The 25,934-nt window shown below is 39.5% G+C and overlaps 1 protein-coding gene across 1 annotated transcript; it reads left to right on the forward strand.

Moving 5' to 3' along the window:
* Positions 1 to 19,852: 19,852 nt before the first annotated feature.
* On the forward strand, positions 19,853 to 21,382 carry GJD2 (gap junction protein delta 2; the record flags this gene model as incomplete). The annotated part of the gene is made up of 2 exons (XM_082485209.1): positions 19,853 to 19,923; positions 20,539 to 21,382. The coding sequence occupies 2 exons, from the start codon at positions 19,853 to 19,855 to the stop codon at positions 21,380 to 21,382; spliced, it is 915 nt and encodes a 304-aa protein (XP_082341335.1).
* Between the last annotated feature and the right edge of the window lie 4,552 nt (positions 21,383 to 25,934).

Here is a 25,934-nt window from a genome sequence, read left to right on the forward strand (position 1 = left end):
CTACAAATGATTGTCTTTTTTATTATTATTATAAGTATTCTTTGGTTAAGAAAATGAGACTAAACACCCTGGCATTTGGAAACTCCCATCGAGCCTATCAATGCCTTCACTGCATGCATGTCCTTCTAATTGATGTAGGCATGTTAGGTCGTGGTTTTCTATTAGTAAGAATTTATACTTCATGGTTTTCTTTTTGAAACTTGAAACAAAAGCATCAGCAAATACCAAGGCTTACAAAGAAAGAGCCTTGAGGGTAGAGTCAATAAGTGGAACAAGTGGAAGGAAATGTCTCATAGTGACTCACTGGGTTTAGAAATGTTTCTTCTGTTGTGTTCATTATAACCCCAGTATTATTCAATATTAATTTATTGAAAGCCAAAGATTCTGTAAGAGTATTAATACATTTAGAATGTGGTTTATAACTAAATAGCTCAATCCTAAAGAGTCATACAATTGTTTTCTGTGGGCTATAAACATTTATGGCAAAATGTTAATTCAAACTGACAGTTTACTCATCTTCCCTCATCTCTTCAAAGCTGGAGATAAAGTGAAGCCTTTATTGTACTAATGCACAAGAATGAAACTTTTGCTGTATAAACATACCATTGTTCTAATCATGATTATTTTCACATCACCATTCATATCTCTTAGGCAATTTTTAATCCTTAATCTTTGCTATTCTTTGTTCCTATTTGACCTAGATACAACAATCAAAAATTGCATACTTTCCATCAGTTTTTGTGTTCCTCACCATGACTTTTTATAATTGTGGTCTTTGATTTTTTTTTTTTAAAAGTAATGTCTAAGAAGTGAAGTACAGAATTTTCTGGGAGATTTTCATTAAAATAATGAGACCAGTCAGTGTCAAAGTTTGAGCAATGTACAGACTGGAGTTTGCTAAACTTGATTTAGGAAATCAATTAAAGCATTTAGCAAGCTGTGCATGTAGTTAGTTAGGCATGTGCTCAGCTGAGAGCCACTACAGGTGTTTGAAATGATCAGATTTCATTCATGGTCATTTTACACTCAAATGCTGTTTTATTTATTTATTTATTTATTAAATATAATAATAATAGGCAGTTTACACAGTTGCAGGGAAACTTTTCTTGTTTCTCCTACCTCTTCTTTTCCGAAAAGGCATTAAAACTGGCCATTAGATATGATCTGCAGTTAAGCAGAACTGATCTTTCTTTATGAATATATGAAGATATATTTAGCATCTGTCTAGAATTTACTTATCATTTGAAGACATTTTACTGAGGTGTCATTGTAATTGCTTAGCATCAGCTTACAATTGAAATATTCAAATATTTCTGGATATTTTTGCTTTGGGGCAGAGAAGGTGGATAGAGTTGTGGGATATAAATAAAATTTAAACATAAACATGAAAATTTAAACCTTTTTTACAATTTAAACATAAATTTCAACATTTTAAACAAACATTAAAATGACATTTTAACAGAAATACAAAAATTTAAACATAAATATCAAATACTTATCCTCACACTGCATGCACTATAACTGAAATGCTGCTACAAATAGGCCTTTTCACAATACAACCCAAATTAATTAACTCATGAACCTGTTAAGGCAGAGTCAACAGCTTCCACTGTTCTCAAGAAGGTTTCCAGAGTAAGGAATCACTCTGAAGTTCACACCATGGAGAAATTTTGTATGATTTGAAAAGATGGTGACATTTCCAGGTTTCTGACCAACACAAATTTAATTATTCAAACTTAAAGAACAGTTACCAGTGAAGTTTGCATATTGTTCAGAACCATTGCACTTTTCTTGCTTGGTCTCGCTTGCTAATTTGAAAGATGCAGCTGGTCAGAAAGGTCATCTCAGGTATTAGTGTGAATTAATAGGGTGACGCTGGACATAAATTGCAACTAATTGGAGCTTAAAATGTTAAGCAAGTATGCAAAGGGCATGCTAAGTCAGCCCCAGTGGATTCCTGCCTGCCTGGCTCTGGAGCGGCAGGCATACCGCTGGCACCACCACATCCACGGCTGAGATCAAGAGTTCGTGTGGGCATGCAGAGGGAACTGAAGGAAGCCACTCATCCATCGCAGGGCATTCTTTCCACGGACATTTTTTGGGTTTGTAGTTCACAGTTTATGGAGATGGATACGGGCAGCAAGGATTGTGCAAAAGGCTGATATGCTTGAGGACATGTAGGATATGACTAAAAAGCAGCAGTGCCTCACCCTTACTGTTTTCTCACAGCGTTGTTTCCAAATGTATTCAGTTTTAATGCAGTAATCTCATATTTTGCCATGGTAAAATATGTATTCACACTACATGCAGTGAAAACTTTAATAATTCAACGGCACGGTAAGTTTTAATATATATATATAATTATTTCTGGAAGCAAAACTTGGGAAAAGTCTAGTTCTTTTAAATATGGATAATGCACCTTATCAATTTGATTGAGAGGAATTTGAGTGTTAAGTCACATAAGTTAGGATTCAAAATTCTAATAAGAGATGCCACTGCTTAAGTTTCCCTTCTGTTTACTTTTTACAGTAAGCCTTAGTAATGGTGATATACATTTTGTATGACAAACAAAGATGGGGAATTGAGTGGAGAGAAATTAAGTGGAGAGCACCTATATAATAACTGGTAAAATTATGGCAGACTTGCTTGAAAAAGGAAAATTAAAAACAAGGTCCACCCAAACCCAGCTGTGAACATCTATAGGGGTTCAACCTGTGATCTCCGTCTCTGAAACACCGCAGCTAATGAAGACATTGACATATATTTCGAGACTGAAGGACTGGAGCTCACCTTCATTGCTCTTGTTGAGATTGTCTCCGGATGGAAGAGGGAAACTTAATGTTTAGCCAAACTCATACATTCAACACACACATTTTGAAAAGCGGTGTGAGTACACGGCAAAACGTCTATCTGCCACACCAAAGTGTGTCCTGTTATTTGACTTTGCAGCTCCTTGTCGCTTAATATTAAAAACGGTGTGGGAGTTGTTCTGTGGAAGTCAGTCCGATGTGATTTTTAACCTAGGTAAATAGGCTTTATTCAGTAATAAGGGCTAAAAAGTGTTGAGGAAATACTAACATACATCAGTAAGAGCTGGGACAAAATGTTAAAGCGTCTTCTGGCAGCCGGAACGGCCTGGCCCGGCCCGGCCCGGTACTTCTGCTTGTGACTGGAAGGGTTTTGCCGCTGTTGTCTGACCCACAGATCTTACAGAAAACTTTGCTTATAGATCGAGGAGCACGTTGGCACTTAAGGATTATTGAGGGATAGGATTATTATGATCAGAGCAGAAAGCTTGTCACATCTCTATGAAGTATGCGCTAAGAATCTGAAAATCCTGTGATTCTGCTTAAAAAGATGGACTTTTTGACAGGAAATAAGGAGATGTTTCAGCAGTCGCTTTTTAGTGCTTCAAGGCTCTTTCAAAAAAATCGGTAGGACATTCGTTATAAATTTGATAGAGTTGTCTACTTTGCACTAATCTTCTCTAAAAAGGCTGTTTTAGCTAAAGACTTTTTAAAAGTTAGCCTGAGGCAAAGCACTAATATGAAAATTTTTAGCTTGAATAATTGAATTCTGTAGAGTGATAATTTTTTTTAATGTAGAATAAGAGGGTTTAATACTTAAAAACATTAGGTGACTCTAAATATATGTGACAGTCAGATTAATTTACCATAATAACACAACAATAGGAAAAAAAACTAGAGAAAACCCTCTTTGCTGCTGGTTGGATAAACTGAATACAAGTACCAGGCAGAGATTGTTGCTTTCTTCCAGTAACAGCTGAACCCAGTCCCACCCTGAAGCGTTCTGTGACAGAAACCTCTGTCATTATCAAGACACAAGAAAAGGGAAAAAAAAAATCATTTATAAAATTGAGTGATTAGTAAATCTCACTCGTTACACTCCAGAAAGAAGCAATCCAGGCAGTTAATGTACTGCCAATTACCTCTGCTTTTTCTCCTGAGGATGACTGATTGCTGAAACTTGCAAACTCAGCATATAGAAATGTTAATTATTGGAAAAGTTTTATTAAGCTGATATATAACTAAAGGATGGACTTAATTTGTGATTAAGCTCTCCTCTGTGAATAATGCTGGATGAATAGAGTTCAGCAGACATTAGCAAAAGTTAATGTACCTGGTGGCAATCTTACTTTTCATCATAAAGAAATAATTCACAAAATACAGTATAGCTGAGGTCTACCAAATATAGGGCAGCATGCTCTCTTAGAGGAGGTGAGTTGTATTTCAGAAACGTTTCTTAACCATTTTCTGTCAGGTGATATATGTACGTGCAGGGAGAAAAGTGGATGTGGAATAGCATAAAGCTTTATCGACATAGAGTTACGTAACACATAAATGATGTAGTAAGTCTGGGAAGGTACCCAATAAAATCCAGGTAGGGAGGCAGTAAGAAAGAGCTTAAAGTTTAGTTCTGAGTCCTTAAGCCCCTCAGGTTTAGATCACCAGAAAGGGTATTGTCAATGATAATGAGGACTGCACGAGCTTTCTCTCCAAAGGGTCCCAAACGCCTTCTGAGCTACATTGTGGCTTCTAGACATGGTTTTGCAAAAAGGCGCTGCTCAAAGGGAAATCGAGGAGCTCCTGGGTGTTAGGGAGGGACTTGCAACTCCAGCTTTTCTGGGCGGCATGGAAATAGGTGGCTGTAGCAGCACAGCAACTCCGGCCACGTATTCTTCCCTCTCCCCCAGCTCTCCTCAGATGGCCGTGTCTGCCTCAGCTGAGATGAGAAAGAAAGAAGGTGACAATTCTGGTCTGTCTCATTCTGGGGAGGAAGGGGTCAAGGAGGCACATATTGCTGGACAGGTCGGGGTGGGGAGATCTTCCACAGCATCCAGAAGCACAGAAATTTTACAGTAGCTGCTATCAAGGAAAAAAAGATAAGGTTAGGGAATTTAAGCCATATCCTCATGTTTATGTAATAGATGAGATTTGACACTGAATTTCACGCTAATTCTTCTTTATTTCCTATTTTGATTATATAAACTATTTTCAGGACACAGGCTTCTGTCTTCAAAAACTAAGCCTCTATTTTATTAAAAAAAAACCCTCAAACACAAATGGAATAAGAAACATTAATCTTAAGCAAGAAAATTGTCCGCCTTGGGTCTATGAATATGGGTTGGGAAAAATACAATCTACAGTTTAACTCTTACAAATGTTCAATGATTTCTTTGGTCTGTTTTTAAAAACTTACATGTATATTTACAGAAATGAATATATACTAGGTATTTAACGTATATTATGGCTTACTAAATGTCATAATCCATTACAAGACACTACAAAGTGTCCAGATATACTTTTAAATTGTAATGTATTGTATTGTAAAAACCAAAACCTTTAATATGTGACAAAACCTTTAATATGTGATGAACAAGTTTACAAACATGGTCTTAGGCCCTACTAATCTTACTGGTGTGGAAATAATTTTAGATTTATTTTTACTTGAATTGGAGCTGTTTCATGCAGCTCAGCTCTGTACGGCAACCAGACAAACCACAGTAATGCAGTAGCTTTTGATCTTTTGCCCATATATTTTGACAGCTAAATTGAATGGACTTTAAAAGAGACTTACATGGAATGGGTATCTTCGTTGTACATAGGAAAATGAGTGACTATGTTATTACTGGTGGTAGTCGCTCTTGCAGTTCTTTGGTTCTGGGTTCTCCAAAGTGTTTGCTACAATAATATATGCACACATAAACACACATAGATATCTTTATGTATATTTATAAATATCTATGTATATATACTTACATACATATATATATATTTGCACATATGCATGCATATATATGCATACAAATATTTTCCCTAAGTCTTCTCTTTAACTTTGAAATGTAATAGTGTTCCTGGTTTGGTAAGGCATTTTAGAGACCACATCTGTGTGACATAGCATATGCATATACCCTCTAGAAAGTAAGCAGAGTTGAAGTTGGAAGGACAAATATTTCATGTCAGAAACATCACAGAAATATTTGACTAAGACAAAACCTGGTTCCTAAGAGAATTTGATTCCTAGTTTTCTGCTCAAGACAAAACCTCAGAATTTTGGAATTTTGAGAAAAGATCGGAATTGAAGTGTTTTTAGTGATAATGTGAAATACTCTTTCCTTCTTACAACCTACAGTCAAAGTACCACAGAAGTACGTTCTTCAGACATAGCCTGAATACGTCACATACTGCTGAAAGGGTGAAAAAATGCACAAAGACATGTAGAGAACAAGTTTGCAATGTCTGGTGTCACATTCTGTATTTTAATGGCTGCAGCAATAGTTTTGTAGACTTCCTTTCTGATCAAACTTAATGTCGGCTCTTGTCATCAACCGGGTGAACAAATTTGTTTCTGCCCTTTCATTTCAACTGAGACTATGAATTCTGCCCGTTGTACTGGCACCTAACAGAAATAGGAAACTACCGTCTGGCCTTATTTTTGTAAATAAACAGCATATGAAATTATCGGGAATAGTACCCTGCAGGCTCTTCCTTTTGCCAAAAGACATACAAAGGGTTCCTTTGCTCATCCTGTCCATATATGTTAGACAAAGCAAATCATGAACAAATATATTGCCTTTTAAAATGCTAAAAAGGCTTTTTCTTTTGTAAGTAATAATACAGAGACGATGATTGTGCAATCTCCAAATAGGGTCGTGCGGTGACAGGGAGACAGTGGGTGCTATTAAAAGCTTGACATTTATCACTCACAGTGGTTAAATTTACCATGGTATTTGTGGCATTTGCCAATCTAAGTATAGAGAATGCCACAAATACCACAGAACAGATAAATACTGCTGTGCAAACCCCAGCACACTGCTGGTGGTGCTTTGCTAAACCTATAGCGCTCTAAGTTCTGGAAATGCATTGCAGGTGCTACTAGCTAGGATTTTCTCAGTGTGGAAAAGGGAAAAAGTTCGTTATGTTTTTCTTTTCCTTTATCTTGCCTATTTAGACCAAAGGGGGTTTTTGTATAGGAAATATTTCTGTGTAGCCTTTGTAGCCTCCAGAGCAATGGAGACCCTATCAGAGTTGGAGTGTCCTGAAGCTAATAAAAACCAGATCATGGCAAAATGTTCACACAGACAAAATGGAGTCTATCCAGTACACGAAGGTTAGGAAATGTTCCACTGGAAAATATGCCTCATGTCTTGTGACAAACAACCCACTGGGCAAGCCTAGTTGGAAAAAAATGGCTTTTCAAGCAGAAAGTTGTCCTCTAGGACATAATTTCAGAGCTCTGTATCTCTGTCTAAATCCTTAAGGACAGAATGCACATAATCAATGACATTTTATACTTACTCTAAGAAACGCAAAAAAAATCATCACCATTTTCTTTGCAATGACTGCAGAAAAGGCATTAAGGCAACAAAGTGCATATTGGAACTATTTTTTCTTCACCTAATAAAGCAACTTTAATGGTGGTAGAGGAGATAAAGTCTTTGCCGTTGTCTTACAGTCTTGGGTTTTTGGAGTCCAGGCACCCAAATCCCATTTGTACCTTGGAAAAATACTGTTTCTTGCCTTCTCCATGAATATGAAATGGACAGCTGCTCTCAAGTCTTACCTGTAGGTGTACTTCTGCCCCTGCTTGACTGGAGGAGGTGCTGTGGTGCTAAAGCACCAATTCTCTTAGGTATTAAGTTTGTAAAGGGTATTTTGCTACAGCTTAAGAAAGTGTAGCAAAAAGTTGAAAGAATGTGGCCATAGTTGTGGCCAAGTTCTTCATCTTTGGCAATAATGTTCACTTGACGTTCACTCGATCCCTTGATTCTACCCTTGTAGGGCAGACCTAAGCCAAGAGTTACATCATTTCCCCTCTATGGAGCTGTTGAAACTGGCTATTTGATTATCTTCTAAGTTTTTGAATGCATCTGGGTACAGCAGATGGCACTGAAGAGTATACAATGAAATTCCTGGGCTATTGACAAACCCTGTGTATTACAAGTCAGTCCTGATGTCAGTCCTTGACATGAACTCTCTACATTCATTTTGCACACGTTCTCCCCCAAATTCCCTGCTCTTTCCACAAACACAATTTGCCTGGTGAAAGCAATGTAGGGAAGTATGCTAGGGAAGGAGGGTACTGTATCCAACCTAATTCGTTTCTGTAATAATTTAAAATTTACCAAACTCATACGTATGTTGAGCTCTTTAAATGTCTCTTGACGAGTGGAATGTGTTTTGCTTCAATAAGTATTATTTTGGAAGATTAGAACTTCAGGTATAGCTTAAATGTAGAAGAGAAATGCTGTACTATATTCTTAGGTCCATAAAAAAAAATCATAATTAAGGGCCAAATTCTCAGCTTAGCTACACTGGAACACTGCTCTTGTTTTGAAGCCAATGATAGCAGTAGCACTGTCTAAAGTAGGTGAGGGTATGGCTGTTTTCCTGAACACTTCTTTTTTCCTTCCTGTGCTGTAAATGTCCAGTGCCTGCTTCTAATTAATCATTGACTGTAGTGGCTGAAAAGAGTCAAGTGGAGACACTCTTTGTCTTTGTGAAAGGGCACTTAGTGTGGCTTTTTTAAACCGTGTGTCTTGGGCTAGATTCTACTGCAACGTGCTGCAGGCGCTGGGAGTTAGCTTAAATGCTGATGCACGCGACTTTTGAATTATTATGCCCACCAAAATGCTGGAGGTTTTATGTGTTGAAAGCAGCTGTATACTTCTGAATGTGCTCTTTGACTTCTGAGAAGATGATTTTCAAAATCAAAATCAAACATCAGAAACGCTTTTGTGTTCTTTTAAGTGGGAATGCAATGCTACGCCGTCACAGAAGACCACTTAGACTTTGAGTGATGTACTACTTTAACTTTGCCTTTTCTATGTGTATTGTGATTTGGTTTTTCTATTTACACATTGATGTGATATTAAAAATAAAAATATTTTCAGAAGCTATGCATAGCCATTGTAGAAGGGGGCTTGATTTGTTCCAGAGCCAGCTGCTGTAGGTCATATCCTCTCTGCAAGACGATCGTCACTGCCCTGTATGCAAGTCTATTGGCACTTCCTAGTTCTGGAAAGATTGTTTTTCCCTGCTGCCAGAGAAAAAAAAACAACAATTAAATATCTTTTATTTAATTCTTTTTTTGATATCTTCATCTGATAGATTGATATATTTCTCCGACCAGCCCTCCCAGTGGAAAGAAAGGATAGGTCTTATTTATCCTGTCAAAAACAATGCCTTGCTTTACACTCCACCTTCTTTTTGCAAAGTCATCTTAAAAACTGAAGAAAACCCTGTTAGTGGGAAGGGCTAATCACAAAAGGAGAGGCCTTCTAAAAAGGGAAGCTGTGTCCCTGTTCTCTGCTTGAGGATGTTTCTGTCATCATGGCACAGGTAGGAGGCTTGCCACCCAATTTTGTTTGCTCGTTGGCCGCACTGCCTTTCGCAGTGAAACACACTGTGTTAAGTGTATGTTCCGCTCAACGGGAACTCTGCCCGCACAGCGCGTGTGACTCATCCACCTGTCTAGTTGGTGTTCTTTGGATTAATTGATCTATCTTTGAGCTCGTGCTTTCTCTCGTGCTTTGTTTGTCTTTGTGGCAGTCATATTTGGATTTCACACATTCGTTTTTGCCGTGCGTAGTGCCTTCAGGCCCAAGGAACAGTTTGCACTGACATTTCAGGTAACATGACACTGGACTTTGATAACTAGTTGGTGTAATTAAACTAAATATGCTTCACAAATATTTATTAAAGCCCTGTGGGGACTTGGCTGTTTTTTTTTTTTGTTTGTTTGTTTGTTTTGTTTTTTTTTTTCTCTCCCCCACAGCAATAGCTTTCCTTTAAGCGTTTTGTCTTTTTAATATTATTTCTGCCCCAAGGCAGATCCATCGCTCTGAGGAAATATATTAAATAATGAAATGTATCAAACAACACTAATGACACAAATCAGATCAATAATTTATCCATGTCTTTTTGACATGCTACTTATTGACACATTTTTTAAACAGGTCAAGTCCTTAAGTGCTTATCAGCAAATATTTGAAACCACTTGCCTGTTCTTTTGTCCACTGAGACTATAGGATAGACATATGGTGAAATCAAAGCTGGAAATCTACTGATTTCTGTTCCTCAACACCAGAAGAGGTCTGGTTTTGAGAAAACACCAGATAGCTGCATCTCAACATGAGGCCTTGAAACTCCTGCCTGAAAATGCTCTGTGTGTAATTTTCATCTATGTGAAAATCTTTATTAAATCTAAAGCTGAGGAGCTCTTGGCCTTCTGTTTTGTTGATTCACTGTAACCGCTCTTTTCTTTTTAGGTAGAGCGAAGCGTCTCGGATGAGACAAGTCCTCCATAGACTTGTTCTTCTTTCTTGTTCTTCCCACCAGAAAGTGTGTTTCATCATGGCTTTGTGCTGAAGAAGGAAAATGACAGTAAATCTGGACTGGGACAGGCAGACTTACTGTCCCGTGTCAGGAGGTATGAAATCCTTGTTGGTTTGAACACAGCCTGAGTGAGTCTGCCCTGAGGAATTTGTGTGCAAAACGGAGATATTCTGGAGAGGGTGACTGAAGAAAATAAAATTCTGTATTTCTTTTATTGCGTTCCCGGCAGGTGTAGACACATACAAATGTAAGAGATGCTTCAAAACCTGAAACAAACCAGAAAATGTAGATAAAACCCCATCTAGTATTTGCAATAAATCTTAGTAATTGGTACAAAATAATAGTTGATAAAAAAAGTACACACAAAATATTTACCCACTCTCATGTAAGTGTAAACAGGTGACGCTCTTCTCACTCTGTTGTAGCCTTTGAAGTTGAACTGATGGACATTTTAAATGGCAGATTCTGTGGTTTGGGGTCTGGTTCAGGTGTTCAGCCTGGCGAGAGGTGGGTAATGCAGCCTTTCCTTTTCCCTTTGATCCTGGGCTAGGCATTTTGCTGGGCAAGCGCTAATGGGAAAGGTGCCCAGGGATGACTCAAAGAGCTGCTTGGCGCTGTTGTTCGCGTGAACCAGCCTGCCCACACCAGGGCCCCGAGCATCCTGGGAATGCTGTAAAGATGTGGATAGGGTAAGGGAAGGTATGTCCTCCCACGCTGTTTCCCACTCAGTAGGACAGACACAGCTGCAGATTAAGGAAATCATGGAGCAAGGTACCAGGAAATTTATTTTCTTTTTTTTTTCTCTCTCTTTTTTTTTTTTTTTTTCATAAATCGTTGATAGTTTGGTTATGTTTCTCACAGGAAAACAATCCCCACTTTCTTACAGGAAAGTGTGAAAGAGGTTGCAAACAGCTGCAAAGCAGACTTTCTAAATCTAAAATGCAAAGTAAATATCTGGTTAAAATGAGGACAGATTTGCATAGGATGTGTGTAAATCAGTGCAGCCCTTGAGCAACTGTGACCTATGTGAGGAATTACGTGGGTTTCACTGTTATCTAGAAAAATAAACTGTAACTTCCAGTACCATAGCAACATTATGCATAATGATGATTTGTCTTTTTCTTAAAAGCACAGAAACAAACCAGGCACAACGATAGGTGTTCTATGATGTTTTAGGAATGATTGAATTTCTCTTTTTCTGTCACAAATTGAATTTATCTTTTTAGTGTCACAAATTCTTTCCTGCAGCATAGTCAAAAATACACTATCTGTAATAGATTCTGGAAAATATAGTTATGGATTGAATATTTCAGAACATGAAAATTTTTGCAAAATCTGCAGGTAACCACTTCAATTTTCTGTGGGATAAAAGAAATTGAGTACTATAATCATAACTTTATAAAACCCAGGGCTTTTGATTCACAGAAAATCTTGCTATACCAAATTTAATTTTGCTCCATTTTGGAACAGAAACATTATAAAAATTTAATTAAATTCTTATCGTGGAAAACTTTTTACTTAGAAAAGATTAACAAATGGTGTTCTGAAAACAAAGCATGCTCCACAGCACAGAGCAGATGCTATTTATTAATAACAGTTGTGGAACTCACAAAAATGCCAGTTTAAATCACCACCTGTGAAATTCCAGATGTGTATGATTGGGATGGGTCTGGAAAACTATTCTTGGTCTATGAATTGGTATTTTCCAGTGAAAATGTGTAGATATATAGACTGGACTTAAGTTTCTAGAGTAAAAAAAATGACACTCTTGAATGTTTATAAAACTTTAATTAATTCAAAGATAATTTTTTTTAATGTACCACAAACTCTACAAAATACATCAGATTCTTCTCTCAAACCCATTCTTGATCCACACATACTGATGTCACTGAAAAGACAACTCAATAGCTTTTACCTAGGGACTTACCTGAGATAAAGTCTAAAATCACTTTGAATTTAAATATATTCTTCTCACACAGGCCTTTTAAATCACCTCAATAATCTTATAGAATAGGATTCCTACAGAATAGGAGTTCCCACGGAATTGTCTATTAAATATTATTTCACGTTTCTTTTTGCAGTCTCTCATGCGAATAGGCACAAATTATAAAACACACGCATAAATACATATACATACATTTGCACACACACACACGTATGCCTGTGTACACATTTATACCTTACATATTTATAATGGATTTAATATCAAATAAATTTCACACATTTTTATTGTAGCTGTAGAATCTTTGAATGACAGAAGGATAACCCCCCCCCCTGCATTTCTTACTCAGCTCCCGCTTTTCACTCTTGCTCAGTGACATAGTTTACTTTCAAATCAACCATTTGACTGCCCTAGTTATTTCAAGGGATTGTTTCAGCCTGGCCTCTGAAAGGATGCTTTAATGTAATGTGAATTCCCTTCCGAGACTGGTGAGATGGGGAAGGAGAGGACGAGAGCGAGGGGCACCAGGAATACTGAAGACATATGGTGGTGTAACGATCAAAACAAAGGAAAGCAACTCTGCCGTAAATCACGTCACTGAGCCGACCGCAGCTGAGAGTATAAGGATTCAGCATTTGGATGAAGACAAATGTAGACAAGGCAAAGCAAAGCTGTAGGTCTGAAAACAAAAAAGCTTGATGTAGTGCATTCATACTGAAATACTGAAGCATGATTTCTCATAAATACACTTTTTTTTCTTTCTACGGAATACGAGAAGCATCAAAATGCTGCTTAGCGTTCCAATATAGAGGACTGTGTTCTTATTATTTTATCTTATTTTTTGCTGTTCTGGATATTCTGAAGCACTCCCCAACTTTCTCATAATTTGTGTTCTGCCATTAGAGATTTTAAAATGTTCTGGTGTAAACAAGATCTTAAGGGTTTTTAAATTCTGGCTCCACTAAAGTCAGTAGTACCACAAAAATTGATTACTGTGGGATGGAGATATTAAGGCATAAATTAAAAATAAATTTATTTTTAGGTTCTTTTTTTAATTTATAATTACAATTAAATTCACTTAAGTTTCTTCCTATTACAATTCATTACTCCTTTTTATTTGTAAAGAAAAAAGGAAAATAAGGTTTGCCAAACTGACTCTCGCCAATATCCTGTATTGGTTCTGGCACAGTGGCTGTATAATTGGCTGGTATTTTACCATAATGCACAAATCTGTTACACAGAGCTGCGTATCTTTGAAAGAATAGACTCTAGGAAAAAAAAAATAATCAATTTTTAATCAGTGAAAGATCATTTTCATTCACATATTGGATTTATTATTATGTTAGTATGTGTATATTTCTTTGCATCTTTGCAATGCGTACTAAATCTGATTATATGGAATCCTTTATATTCTTCTGTGTCCAAGGTATTTTTGAAAGGCTCTTTCTTTAGTGAGTATGAAACCTTAAAGTGGACTATAATGGGAATCCACATGAGCTTTGCTCACAAATTTATACTTAAGCCATTATGGTTCATGAAGCTGCATTAATGGATCCTGCAGCAGAATGTGAGTGCTCTTTTGAGGCTGGTGAAAGAAGAGAAAATCAGGAGACTGGCAGCAGATGATCTGGCTCCTGGAATATTTTACTTATTTAATACTTCTTTCTAGAGCCTGTCAATTCATAAGCATTTGATTCAATGAAGTTTTCCTTCTTCTAACTGCACCTGGAGTTTGCTTTCAGGAGTTTGCAAGAAGAGCAGACCCTGCTGCGTTGGGAGCTGTAGATATGCCAGAAGTATACGCAATTGTGATTCAGTATATACATCCAAACTATTTCGACAGAAATTGATTTGAGCTCTTAGTTTGTTCATGAGAGGGTCCTTGAGGACAGCTGGGAAGACCCCCGTGAAACTTGAGTGGTTTTGTCTGTCAAGGAATAAAATATTCTGTAACGAGAAAAGCATAATACTTAAAATTTGTTTTCTAGTTAAAGCAGTTACATTTAACTGTTTTAAATTCTCTTAGTTCAAAACATTGTGGAATATTTACTTAATACCTGCCTCCCTCATGAATATTTCTTATACTACCCTCCCTGGCAGCAATAGTTATAGAAATTCAGCATGACCTATGAGACCTCACTTCAAAAGCTTGTGAATATTCATAGATTTGTTCCTTCTTTACTGATAAAATTCATTGATTTTTTGCAAAACTTTCTGTTTATAACAATCTCCAGCGATAGATATGAATCCTGACACGTGATAGTCTTAATATGATCATTACAATAACTATTTTGTCTGTTTCGGCATTAGAGAAAGCCCTGAAATCTGTGCACTTGACACCTTGCTATTCTCAAGCGGGGAAGTGCGTAAATGCAGTCCGGGTTCCACCCTCACAACAAGGACCACGAGAGCTTGCCCTGCTATTGACAGTCCTGACACAAACACTGCTGACCAGATGTGAAGGGTGTGTGCTACCTGTTCCTCGGCAGCAAAATGACGGCGTTCTTGAAATGTTTCTTTCTCTCGTGAAGGGCTGGGGTCATTGGTACATCCAGATCTTGTACCTTTCGGGAAGTCTTTATTTTTCAAACTGTAGGCAAAGTGCGCTTTCTGTGGTGTGAAACACTAGACTTGTCTTCTGAAGGAATTTTATTTCAGAATAAAACAGAGAGAGGGATTTCTTATTAAGATGCACATGGTAACTGACTTCAGCTGGGATCGTACTCATGCAGGGGGGGGAAACATATGCACAAATGCTCATTTCAATGAGAGAGAAAGTGTGGGTGGAACCAGATGACCTAGATGATTTTATGAATAAAAGATATCATTTGATGCAATGATTTCATTAATACACCCATGGCACCAAATGAAAACAGAGCATAGCAGATGGCTATGAGAGGTGTTAAAAAGGCATTTTCAGTTTAGTAGCTAATGACTTAGATTTCATGGACTACACCAAATACTGTCAGAAAAGAAACACTCATCATGTCAGTCTTCCAAAGAAAGTTCTAATGCTTCATGAAAGTAATGATGAAAAATCTCTCTTTTGTGACACTAGCTAGAAAATGCAGTCGTAAAACAGATATGGGGCAACACAAAAAATTCTAAAAGAAACCCCCATTATTTTCTAAGTAATAGCTTACATTTTTCAATTAAAAGCTCTTTCTTTGCTTCCAGTTTGCTACAATTGGTGGAAACAGTGGTTTGTAATATAGTAATTAAATACAGTCATTTCCCATGCAGTTTTGGAATCTACATATGACATTTATTTATTTGTTGCAATTATGGATCCACTGCAAACAACTGCAAAAAAAGATCATCGAGGAAGGTCATTGGGATACTACTAAAAATATGTAGCTTTATTTTAAGATAAAGTCTTTGGAATAAATTTAGGCTAAATGTATAGCTTTAAAACGAGGTGGTACAAGGGGAAGACTTGTGTAAGGTCTGGGTTCTGTTTTTACATTCGTAAACCACAGCATAGAAAACAAGGAATTAGGGGAATACTGTTGTTTGGCACACTGTCCGACAGCAGGTATGGCGCTAGCCACGTGGTTTCTTCCTCCCGCCCCGGTCACGCCATCCACGGCCAAGCTGCTGGGGGTCTGACAGGACAGCCAAATGTGTCAGCTCTGCTCCCACTGTGGTCCACTCCATACTTGAGGAATGTGCAGCCTGTGAGATCTGGCTGCTCTCCGGGGCCTTGACAAAACCAGACGAGGGCAACAGGGCTGGATTTCTTAGAGAGAATCTGGCCTACAGCTTCTTAGAGGCAGATTAACCTCGGTTTGGCATCAAACTGAGGACACGTACAGTCTCATTCTTCAGACCTAATCCAAGATCGACTCAGCCTATATTAATTTATCATGAATTAATATCGCGGCACCTTTGAACACACGCAGACTCCAGAGTTTTCTTTTTGCAAAGCTCGTTTGAGCTCCTATTAGGTACAACAGAGTTTATACTGAATTTTGTCTCTAGAGCAATACTCATCCTCTTCAAATGCCAACCAAAACAAACAAAAATACACCCTCCCACCCAAAAGCCTATGTATGGAGTGGGAAGCTGATTTTGCTTCCTTTGTATGCAACTGACAAAAAATACTGAGCGGGACAGGCCTGGCCCTGCTGCAAACTGGTATTGCTGCTTCATTAGGAAATGGTTCTTTGTAAGCTGGGAGACACAAAGCTTTGATAATCCTGAATGCTGGTGACTGAAATGTAGGCGCGGTTTTCTAACGTAAATACCATACACTGTGCAATATACATCCACAGCATTCTTGGCAGCCTGCTGCTCTGCAAATCCTGGCTTTACCGTGGGCTGAAACATTCAGGGGAATGGTGTAAAACCTAAGATGAACTTTTAGAAGCTGAAAATCTTCTTATGTCTACAACTCTCTCTTACAATCATAGTCTGAGCAATTTATGATTTTGGCAAATTTGTCAGGTAAGTCCACAGGTTGCTGTTAAACATGTAATGGATAAAGGAAATGCAAATAATTACATTCTCCACACACCTTTTGTTGTTGCACTAAACACTCAGGGAACGTCATGTTGATTCTTATTACTTCTATTTTCACAATAAGGCAGGGCTCAAATTAAGGGCAGCAGTTCATAGTCCCAGAAATTGTACATGTAGGTCGGAGTTATATCAAACTCCTTTGAGTTTCCCAGCCACTTAAAACATATGTTAACATCATGAAAGAGGCTCTTACACTGAAATTACTTTTTTTCCCAAAGTCGCTAAGGTCTCAGTAAACTTTCTCAAATCTAAGGCCAAGTACCCTGCATGTGAATATGTTTTTTTTGGGGAGCACAGGAGGTTACTGTTAAAAAAGGAGAGGATAGATATTTTGGAATGAAATGTAAATCCTGTAAGGACACACCTGAAAGTATTTAACTTTAAACTATATTTAAATCAAAGCAAGTTCATAACAGTGCTTACACATTTGTAGCGTTTATTTATGATATTTCCTCTCCATGTCTCCACTGCTGGGCTGTCAATAGTAAGTAGAACTCATCACACACAGCAAATGCTGACTAACTGTTCTTTAATAGGCCAATGTTTAATATGATCAGAATTTAATTCCTTTTTTTTTTCCTGGTCCTAAAAGCTCAGATAAGTGGGTTTTCTATCCCAGTGCTACAGAACAGCTTTCCTTTGTAGAAATTGTTGTATTTGTCTATGAACCAAAATCTACTCTCCTCTCTTCAGTAATTTCAATCACAGGCTTTCCCTCTCTGTTTGGTTTGCTAAATAGGATTATCATCATTAGCTTCTTAGTGTATTCCCTGCCCTCTCTTCTTCTGCACATGCATTACTGCTTCCTTTACCACTTTGATTTCTCTCATTTTCAGATCCACCTCCAAACAGATACTTTGGGGTCCATATGAGACACTCAGTCATCAGGGTAGTTGGATAGATACTACAGTTCTCTTAAAAAAAAAAAAAAGAAACAACCTCTTAATTTTAGTTATGGCGTTGCTGCAGCAGCAAGTTTTAAAAACTACACGCAAAAAACAAACACAGGAATTCTCAAAACCAGCTTTCAAGAAGAAAGTAGTCAGATTTTAAGGAAAAACAGTGATTATTCAGTCTTCCCTGTAATTCCCAACAGTGTGGGAAGGCAACAATCCAGATTATTGAATGCTTCATCACAGACTCTTGATTGGGAGAGAAAGAAAATCTACCAGTTTCTGTGCAAACAGAGGTATTCACTGATCTTCTCTTATTTGGTGCTTTCCTAATTCATAGATTTGGGGGATCCAATCAAGCAACTGACCCAATATCATGTGAAACACAGACCATCTGCACACTCCAAATGAAAAGACAAGAAACCTTGGGGTGTCTAGAACTCACAGATGTCCTCTGCACAGATGAAACTTGCTCCCATCTATTCAGAAAATACGTAATATTGTTAATACAAGACAGAATTGGTTCATAAGAGAGCTGCAAATAAAACAAAGGACTACACTGTTTAGAATGGCCTGAGCAGTTTGGAGAAAAGACTGATTTTGCTGAGTTTGGCAGTAGGAGCATTATGATCAGATTGACTAGAATTTTTCTTGTGTTGCTTCCTAATGAGATTAGTTGAGCAAAAAGAACAGCAGGTATGAAGCTATACTAGATCTTTATGGAAATATACAGCATACATTTTACGCTTCTCCACCAGAAAAGAGTTGATTCCAATGGGTGTCAATGTTTTGTGTGGATTTGTTTGGTGGTGTCTCAGTCACAGCCTCTAAGGGTATCTGTAAAATAAAAAAAATATTTTAAGCACAATATAGTAGTCTATGGGAATAAAATATGTGGACTGTTATAATGCAGAGATTTATTTGATACTTTGTTCTTGTACTGTTTTGGGATGCTTTGTGTGAAGGTCTGCTGTTTTTCTTACCATAAATCCAATCTCAGTCTCAGAATTCTCTGAAATGGTTATATATACGTTTCATTTCTCCTTAGTGATTCTTATATCTGTAGGCAGGGGAGAATAAAGATGCACTTTTAAGTCTAGTATCTTCCAAGGGCAAGCCGTTCTGACAGGTAAGATTATTGCTGTATGACACCGCTGTTTCGTGAGCGGCAGAAAACACAGCCAAGCTCTGGGAGAGAGGCAAAGCCTCAGCAGCCCCCGGGAATGCCCCCCCCGGCAGCCAGGCGCTCCTGGCTGGAGGGGCCACCGTGTCACAGTCACGCCCTGCAGCAGCTTTTCGAACCAGCAGCCGAAGGGCAGCGCCCGTTCCCCGGCGGGAGCCGCTCTCCCGGGGCGGGCCGGTCCCGCCGGCGGAGCGCCGGGCTCCGTGCCGGCGGGCGGGGGACGGGGACGGGGCAGGTGGTGGGGGGGGGTGGCGGGTGTCAGCGGATTCCCGGCCGGGGTGCTCCGGCAAGGAGGCTCTCGGTTGCAGAACGAGCCCCGTGCCGGCTTGGGCAGCTCTTCCTCCGCCCTTCCTCCTCTTCCTCCTCCTCCTCCTCATTTTTTTTTTATTTCATTTATTTTATTGCATTTATTTATTTATATTCACCGGAATAATAAAAATGAGAAAATCCGAGGGCTGCTTTTGGCTGCTCTCCACCAACCTGTCAGTGACGCAAGCGGAGACTACTTAAAGGCAGATTAGAGGCAGCAAGACATTAAAAGCCAACCTTCCTCCCTCCGCGCCGCGCCAGCAGCCGAGCGGACCGGGCCGGTGGTGGCCACCGCGGGGCCCCGAGCCCAGCCCAGTCCAGCCCAGCTCAGCCCAGCCCAGCCCAGCACAGCCCAGCCCAGCACAGCCCAGCCCAGCACAGCACAGCACAGCCCAGCCCAGAACAGCCCAGCACAACCCGGGAGCCCTCGGCAGAGCTGCCGCCTCCAGCCGCCTTCCCGCCACCGGACTGCGGGCGGTAGCGAGAGGTTGCGCTTTTGTTTGTTTTTCCTCCCCCTGGAGAAAAAAAAAAAAAAAAAAGAAAAGAAGAAGAAAAAAGGGAGAGGGTGGGGGTGGGGAGGGGAAGGAAGGAAGAAGTGAAGAGATCCCCTCCGTTTGCCAAAGTCTTTGTCTCCGGATGACCAGCGATGGGGGAATGGACTATTCTAGAGAGGCTACTGGAAGCTGCCGTGCAGCAGCATTCTACTATGATAGGGAGGTAAGGGCTACTGGGGAGCTACGGGGGGCTACGGGGGATGGGGGGTGGGGGGGATCCCCTCCAGTCCGAGCGGGCCGGGCGGGTCGGGCGGCACACGCCGTGTCCCGACCGTGCGGGGCACCTTTCGCGCGGGGCTCTTGCGGTGTGTGCCTTGAGGGCGCGAGTGTGTGTGTGTGTGTGCGCGGCACAGGTCTCACCGAGGCGCGGGGACACGGCAAACGCCGCCGTCCTTGTCCCCGAGGAGCCACGGTGCAGCGGGGGGGGGGGCATCGGGGAGACCCCGCGCGGCAGCAACCCCGTGCTTTGGGGGGCCACCGCTTCTTGCCCAAAGGGAGGTCGGGGAGGGGCGGGGGATGGTGGTGGTGGGGGAAGCCTTGACCGAGATCTGTGACAACGGCGGGTTGTCGCGGCCGCACACGCGGGGCGCCGAGGCGGTGCGGCGCAGGCTGCGCTCCTCCTGCGCGGGTGCGGGGCGGGCGGCGGCGGCGGCGGCGGGAGCCGGGCTGGGGCGGCGGGGGCCCGGTCAGCACTGGAGCACTGGACAGCTCCCGGCCACGCGGCGGCGGCGGCGGCGGCGGCGGCGGCGGCGCGCACTGACGGGCTTCTCTGTTGCAGGATCCTGCTGACGGTGGTGGTCATCTTCAGGATACTCATCGTGGCCATTGTAGGGGAGACGGTGTACGATGACGAGCAAACCATGTTTGTCTGTAACACGCTGCAGCCAGGCTGCAACCAGGCTTGTTACGACCAGGCTTTCCCTATTTCTCACATAAGGTACTGGGTGTTCCAGATCATCATGGTGTGCACCCCCAGCCTTTGCTTCATAACGTACTCTGTTCACCAGTCTGCTAAGCAGAGGGAACGGAGGTACTCCACTGTCTTCCTCACCTTGGAGAGGGACCAGGATTCTATGAAGCGTGAGGACAGTAAGAAAATCAAGAACACGATTGTCAATGGGGTGCTGCAGAACACTGAGAACTCCACCAAAGAGGCAGAACCAGACTGCTTAGAAGTGAAGGAAATCCCCAACCCTGCTATCAGAACTACAAAGTCAAAGATGAGGAGGCAAGAAGGCATTTCTCGATTTTATATCATCCAAGTGGTCTTTCGAAATGCCCTAGAGATTGGATTCTTAGTGGGACAGTATTTTCTGTACGGATTCAATGTCCCTTCCATGTACGAATGTGACAGATACCCTTGCATTAAAGAAGTAGAGTGCTATGTCTCTAGACCCACTGAGAAGACTGTATTCTTGGTATTCATGTTTGCTGTCAGTGGGATTTGTGTGGTGCTCAATTTGGCAGAACTGAACCACTTGGGCTGGAGAAAGATCAAAATGGCAGTGAGAGGAGTACAGGCAAAAAGGAAATCCATATACGAAATCAGAAATAAGGACCTGCCAAGAATGAGCATGCCTAACTTTGGCAGGACTCAGTCAAGTGACTCAGCTTATGTGTGAGGCTGTGACAGAACTGAAACACTGTGCCAGGTGGAACAGACCCAGATACCATTAGAGAAAGGTACATTGCTTAGGCAAGCATTTTATCAAAACACCAAGAAAGCCATTAAGGTATTGGATCTGCACTTACTGAACTAGCTGCAAAATGCAGTGCTATGTAAAAGACTGAGAAACCAGCTATAAACCCACGCTTGATCTAGCCTTACAGCACAGCTACTATTATTCCTACTTTTCTTTCTAATGATTGGGTGTTATCTGTCGGTGGAGCGGCTTTTTGGTCGTCATTAGGATAAGTTTACAGTTTGGACCGTCTGGCTAATTAATTGTTGTAAATGTGTAGAATGTTCATATTAAAAATCTGCAAGGATACTCTATATGGGGTGGGATGGGGTGGGGGAAACTGTTGCAATGTGCAGATGTAAGCATGTTTTAAAAGGAGGGTAATTGCACTGTAAGGAACCTGACCACACACAGCTCAATCAGGATATCTACGTTCACCTATCTCACAGATGTCTTATATTATTTTGCTTGTCTAAATCACAGAGTTTATTCCTGGTGTGTATTACTAGCTATTTTCTATCATAGCCTGTGCATCAATTAGTTATGCTAAACAATAAATGCTGAATATAATTTTGCCATTTTTTTTTGTTTGCCTGTACACACACACACACACACACCAGAGACCTTAATCATCTTACATTAGTTGTGATCTGCAAAATATATCAGTACATTTCAGTTCATTCCCTAGTATGTGCATGAATAAGATGGAGTTGGTTCATGCCAGCCAAGTTATGTATTTACCTACAATCACCTATGATGATACACATACCAAAGGAACAGAGTTCATTGCTTTTAACTGTGAATATATCACCTTCTCTCTGCTCTTATTTACATAAGTGCCATACTTGAAACATCTAACTCTGTACGTAGTCAAAAGGTTGTCTTGGGATACCAGCTGGAATAAAGTGATTTTATACTCTCCTTTGTTTATTTTATGCCATTTGTTTAGTCATTGCAATGGTGTAAAAAGCAGCTAAAATCTCTATTGATAAATAAAGTACTTGCCTTTTTTTTTTTTTTTTGTAAGCCAGAAAGATTTGTTCTTCTTTATTATTGTATACAATTATAGAAATGTACAGGGTGAAAATAATTGACTTACAACAATTATTCTTCAGGGTTTAAAGTGTCTTGTTGATATTCCAAACTCTAAGTGACAAAACCTGGGAAATCAGGACTATTTGTTATGTCTGTTTTCCTCCTTAAGCAACCTTTCTCTGTCTTTAAAGCCTGATCCAAAGCCCACTGACACCAACAGCCTTCTTTCTGCTGACACTAAGGGCAACACAGTTGGCAGCCAAGGTCATTCTGCGAATAGCCAGAGTACATTTACCTATAAACGAAACAATTGCAGTTTTTCATCAGGGAATCCAAGTAGTAACCTCAGCTTTTCCGCCTTACAGCTTGCTCAAGAAATACACTGTTCGTGTCCCATCGACTTACGGGTAAGCCACTGGGGCAGGCAAAAATAAATCTCTGTGAACAGCAAATATTTTAATATAGGATACTAAGTTTTACTAAAGGACCTTTTTATTTTAATTCCCACTGAATTCAACAGAAAATATCCCACTGGCAACAGTAGGAGTTGGATCAGGACTAAAAAACCATACAAGTGCATTCCTAACTAAATAGCGTTTGCCCTTTAAAGAAAAGGACAAAATGGTGCTGGAAAATTTGGGGCTAATTTATAACATAAGAAGGAAACAGGGGCTCAGAGTCACAAATGGCCTTTTGATTGTATTTTATTTCAAGCCTGAAAATTGATTTTATTGTATTTTGGCTTGGAGATAATGCATATAAATCTTTTCCTCTTGGCTTACAGCAAATACCTTAACGTTTCATTCTTGTGGTTTGCCAGCATTGTCACTTAAAAATATGTCGATTAATTCTTAGATAGTGTATTCATTATCACTCATCTGTGGTCTTTTTTCCTTCCACTGTGAAACATAAAAACACTTTGAGATTTGTCATGTTTTTAAAGATTTTCAAAATATTTTTGCTTATGTGTAAAATGAACAGGTTCCCCAATTTGATTACAGATATCTATAAAGATGGATTTCTCAAATGATTCTTTGCGATATAAATGCACACTGATATTGCTAGTTGACTGCATGCTCACTGGAAAACTGCATGTTATTTTTAGAAGGACAACATGGCAGCTAAAATCTCCATCTGCAATATAACAAGCTTCTGAAGATTATTATCTGACACACAAATCCAAGTCTGATTTTCATTTTGCAGAGTCCTGGGATGGCTTTCAAAATCTCCTTTTGAGTAGATATTGAAGGGAAAAATGTTGTTTGACAGTCGTAAGCATTGTTTTAATGTTGAAGAAAAGGGAGCTTGTGTACAAAGGGCTTGATCCAGTGCCAATTAAAGTTGAAGGAAAAAAAGCCTCATACTGAATTCACTGGGCTTTGGTTCAGGTTCAGCATAATTTCCTGCTAGGCAGAAGCCCTAATGCAAGTTATTTCCAGTGGCTGCATAGCAGCGTTTAGTCCAACTCTAGTGAAGGTGCGTGTCTTGAAAGCTGTGAGGTTTTAATACCTTAAAATTCTGTAGGTAAGACCAAGAAAGGATCTGTTTATAATAGCCGGTGACATTGACTCAGTTCATTCGATTATTTTATGCAGTTGCACATTTTGTACTCCAGTAAGTCAGGATTCTTCGGAATTTTCCTAAGAGAAATATATAAGGAAAAGCAAATGTCAATTTATGCAACAGGATCAGTGATAAAGTAGACAAAACCTCACCTTTTGATCAACAGAAACGCCATCCTCCATATTTGCACTAAATAGAACATGGCTTGTCGTATTTCAGAAGAGAAATTAAATGGTGTCAAGAGATCAGTTGTTCTGCTCTTCCTTTTCTATTGTTATTTCCCGTTTCTTACCGACTACTTATTTGTCACGGACAAGAGAAATATTGCAAACACTTTTTTTTTGTCAATGTATCATGTGAGAGTCATATGATTAATGCTAATGGACTGTTTGCATGAAAGTTGACTATTCATTTACAGAATAAATGCTTTAAAATTGTCACAGCAATGGAAAAGCGTGTTAACTGAACAGAACTGAGTGAACATGAAGCTGAAGGGCACATTACTGGCCACTTAGGTCTTGCTACTGCCTCAGGGAAATTAATCAGTCTTGCCATTGACATCTATGGAAGAATCAGACATTAATTACGAAAATTGAGTTCATGTTTGTTCTATTCATTGTATACCCCACTTTGTACCTGTGGACAATATTGTATGTCATCGTATGTGCAAACACAAAAAATTATGTTCACTAAGCTCTTATGGAACACTGCTATGGATACACTATTGTTTTTAAAATTTTTAAATTTACATAAAATAATGACATTATTTCATTTTTACATAGGCTTGATCTTGGGCTTCTTGAACCTGCGTGAATTTCAAAAACTATTTACATAGGGGTTTTGAACCGTTTTACTAGTTGTGTATATAAGTTGCAATGAAATTCTATAAATTTTTTTTTTTAAATTAAGATTTTTTTTTAATGAAAACTAGCTACATTTTTACGTAGGGAAGGTGAATTGACTGTTCCCATAAATAGTTCATTTTTAGAGACCGTTGACTTTGAAGAAATATAAGAGTTTTCGTCTTTCTTAAGAAAAATCTGAAGAACAAACAGATCAGCTGAGATGAATGAATCACGGAAGTGGTGAGATTTATTTTAGTTTGTTTTACGCTGGAGAAGTCAGAAATGCTCAGAAACTCTAAAGCCAGCTCAGTGCTTGTCCTGTGTTATATCTGATAGGGTAGGACATAGCTGCTGCTATGTAGAACCATAGGAAAAGATGTACATGAAATGTTAAGTTTAAATGTGAAGGAGAATTCTTTTCATCCACATCTAAAAGGATACTTCTATTTTTTGTAGGGCAAGACCATGGTCCAGATGGACATTGTCCCTGCATCCTCCTGGCTTTACTTTGTTTGAATATAAATGTTTCGCCCTACTCCTTCAGTGAAACAGGTTAGAGGATTTTGTTTGGTGTACAAGTATAGAAATGGAAATTAAAAAATGGAGATGTATGCAAGAGAGAACAGGCATAGGTCTTCCTCATTCAGGGTCTGGTCTTGTCTTCATGAAATCAACGATGAGACTTTGTCTTCTGTGGGACCAAGTTGATTCCCAGCTGGGGGGAAACTCAACTCCATTATTTCACGAGATTTACAGGAGAGATTACACTATTTCTGTATTGCACACCCATCCCTGGTCATTTTGGGATACGTTTCTCAGAAATTTTATTTTATTGTAAGCTTTCAGAAAACATACTAGGTTACTCTCAGCTACGAACACCAGATTCTGAACCCCACTGCTATCTCAGTGAAACTCTGATAATAGGTCTGTGAAGAAAAATTACACTAGGAATTTCTTCATATTATGTCTATTAAAATGTAGTAAAGAAGTCAATCAGGAGTCAGCAGCTGTGAAATAAGTGCAGATACAGAGCATTCCATAGCACTGCA

This window comes from Vanellus vanellus (assembly GCF_965231255.1).
Source record: "Vanellus vanellus genome assembly, chromosome: 6".
NCBI lineage: Eukaryota > Metazoa > Chordata > Aves > Charadriiformes > Charadriidae > Vanellus > Vanellus vanellus.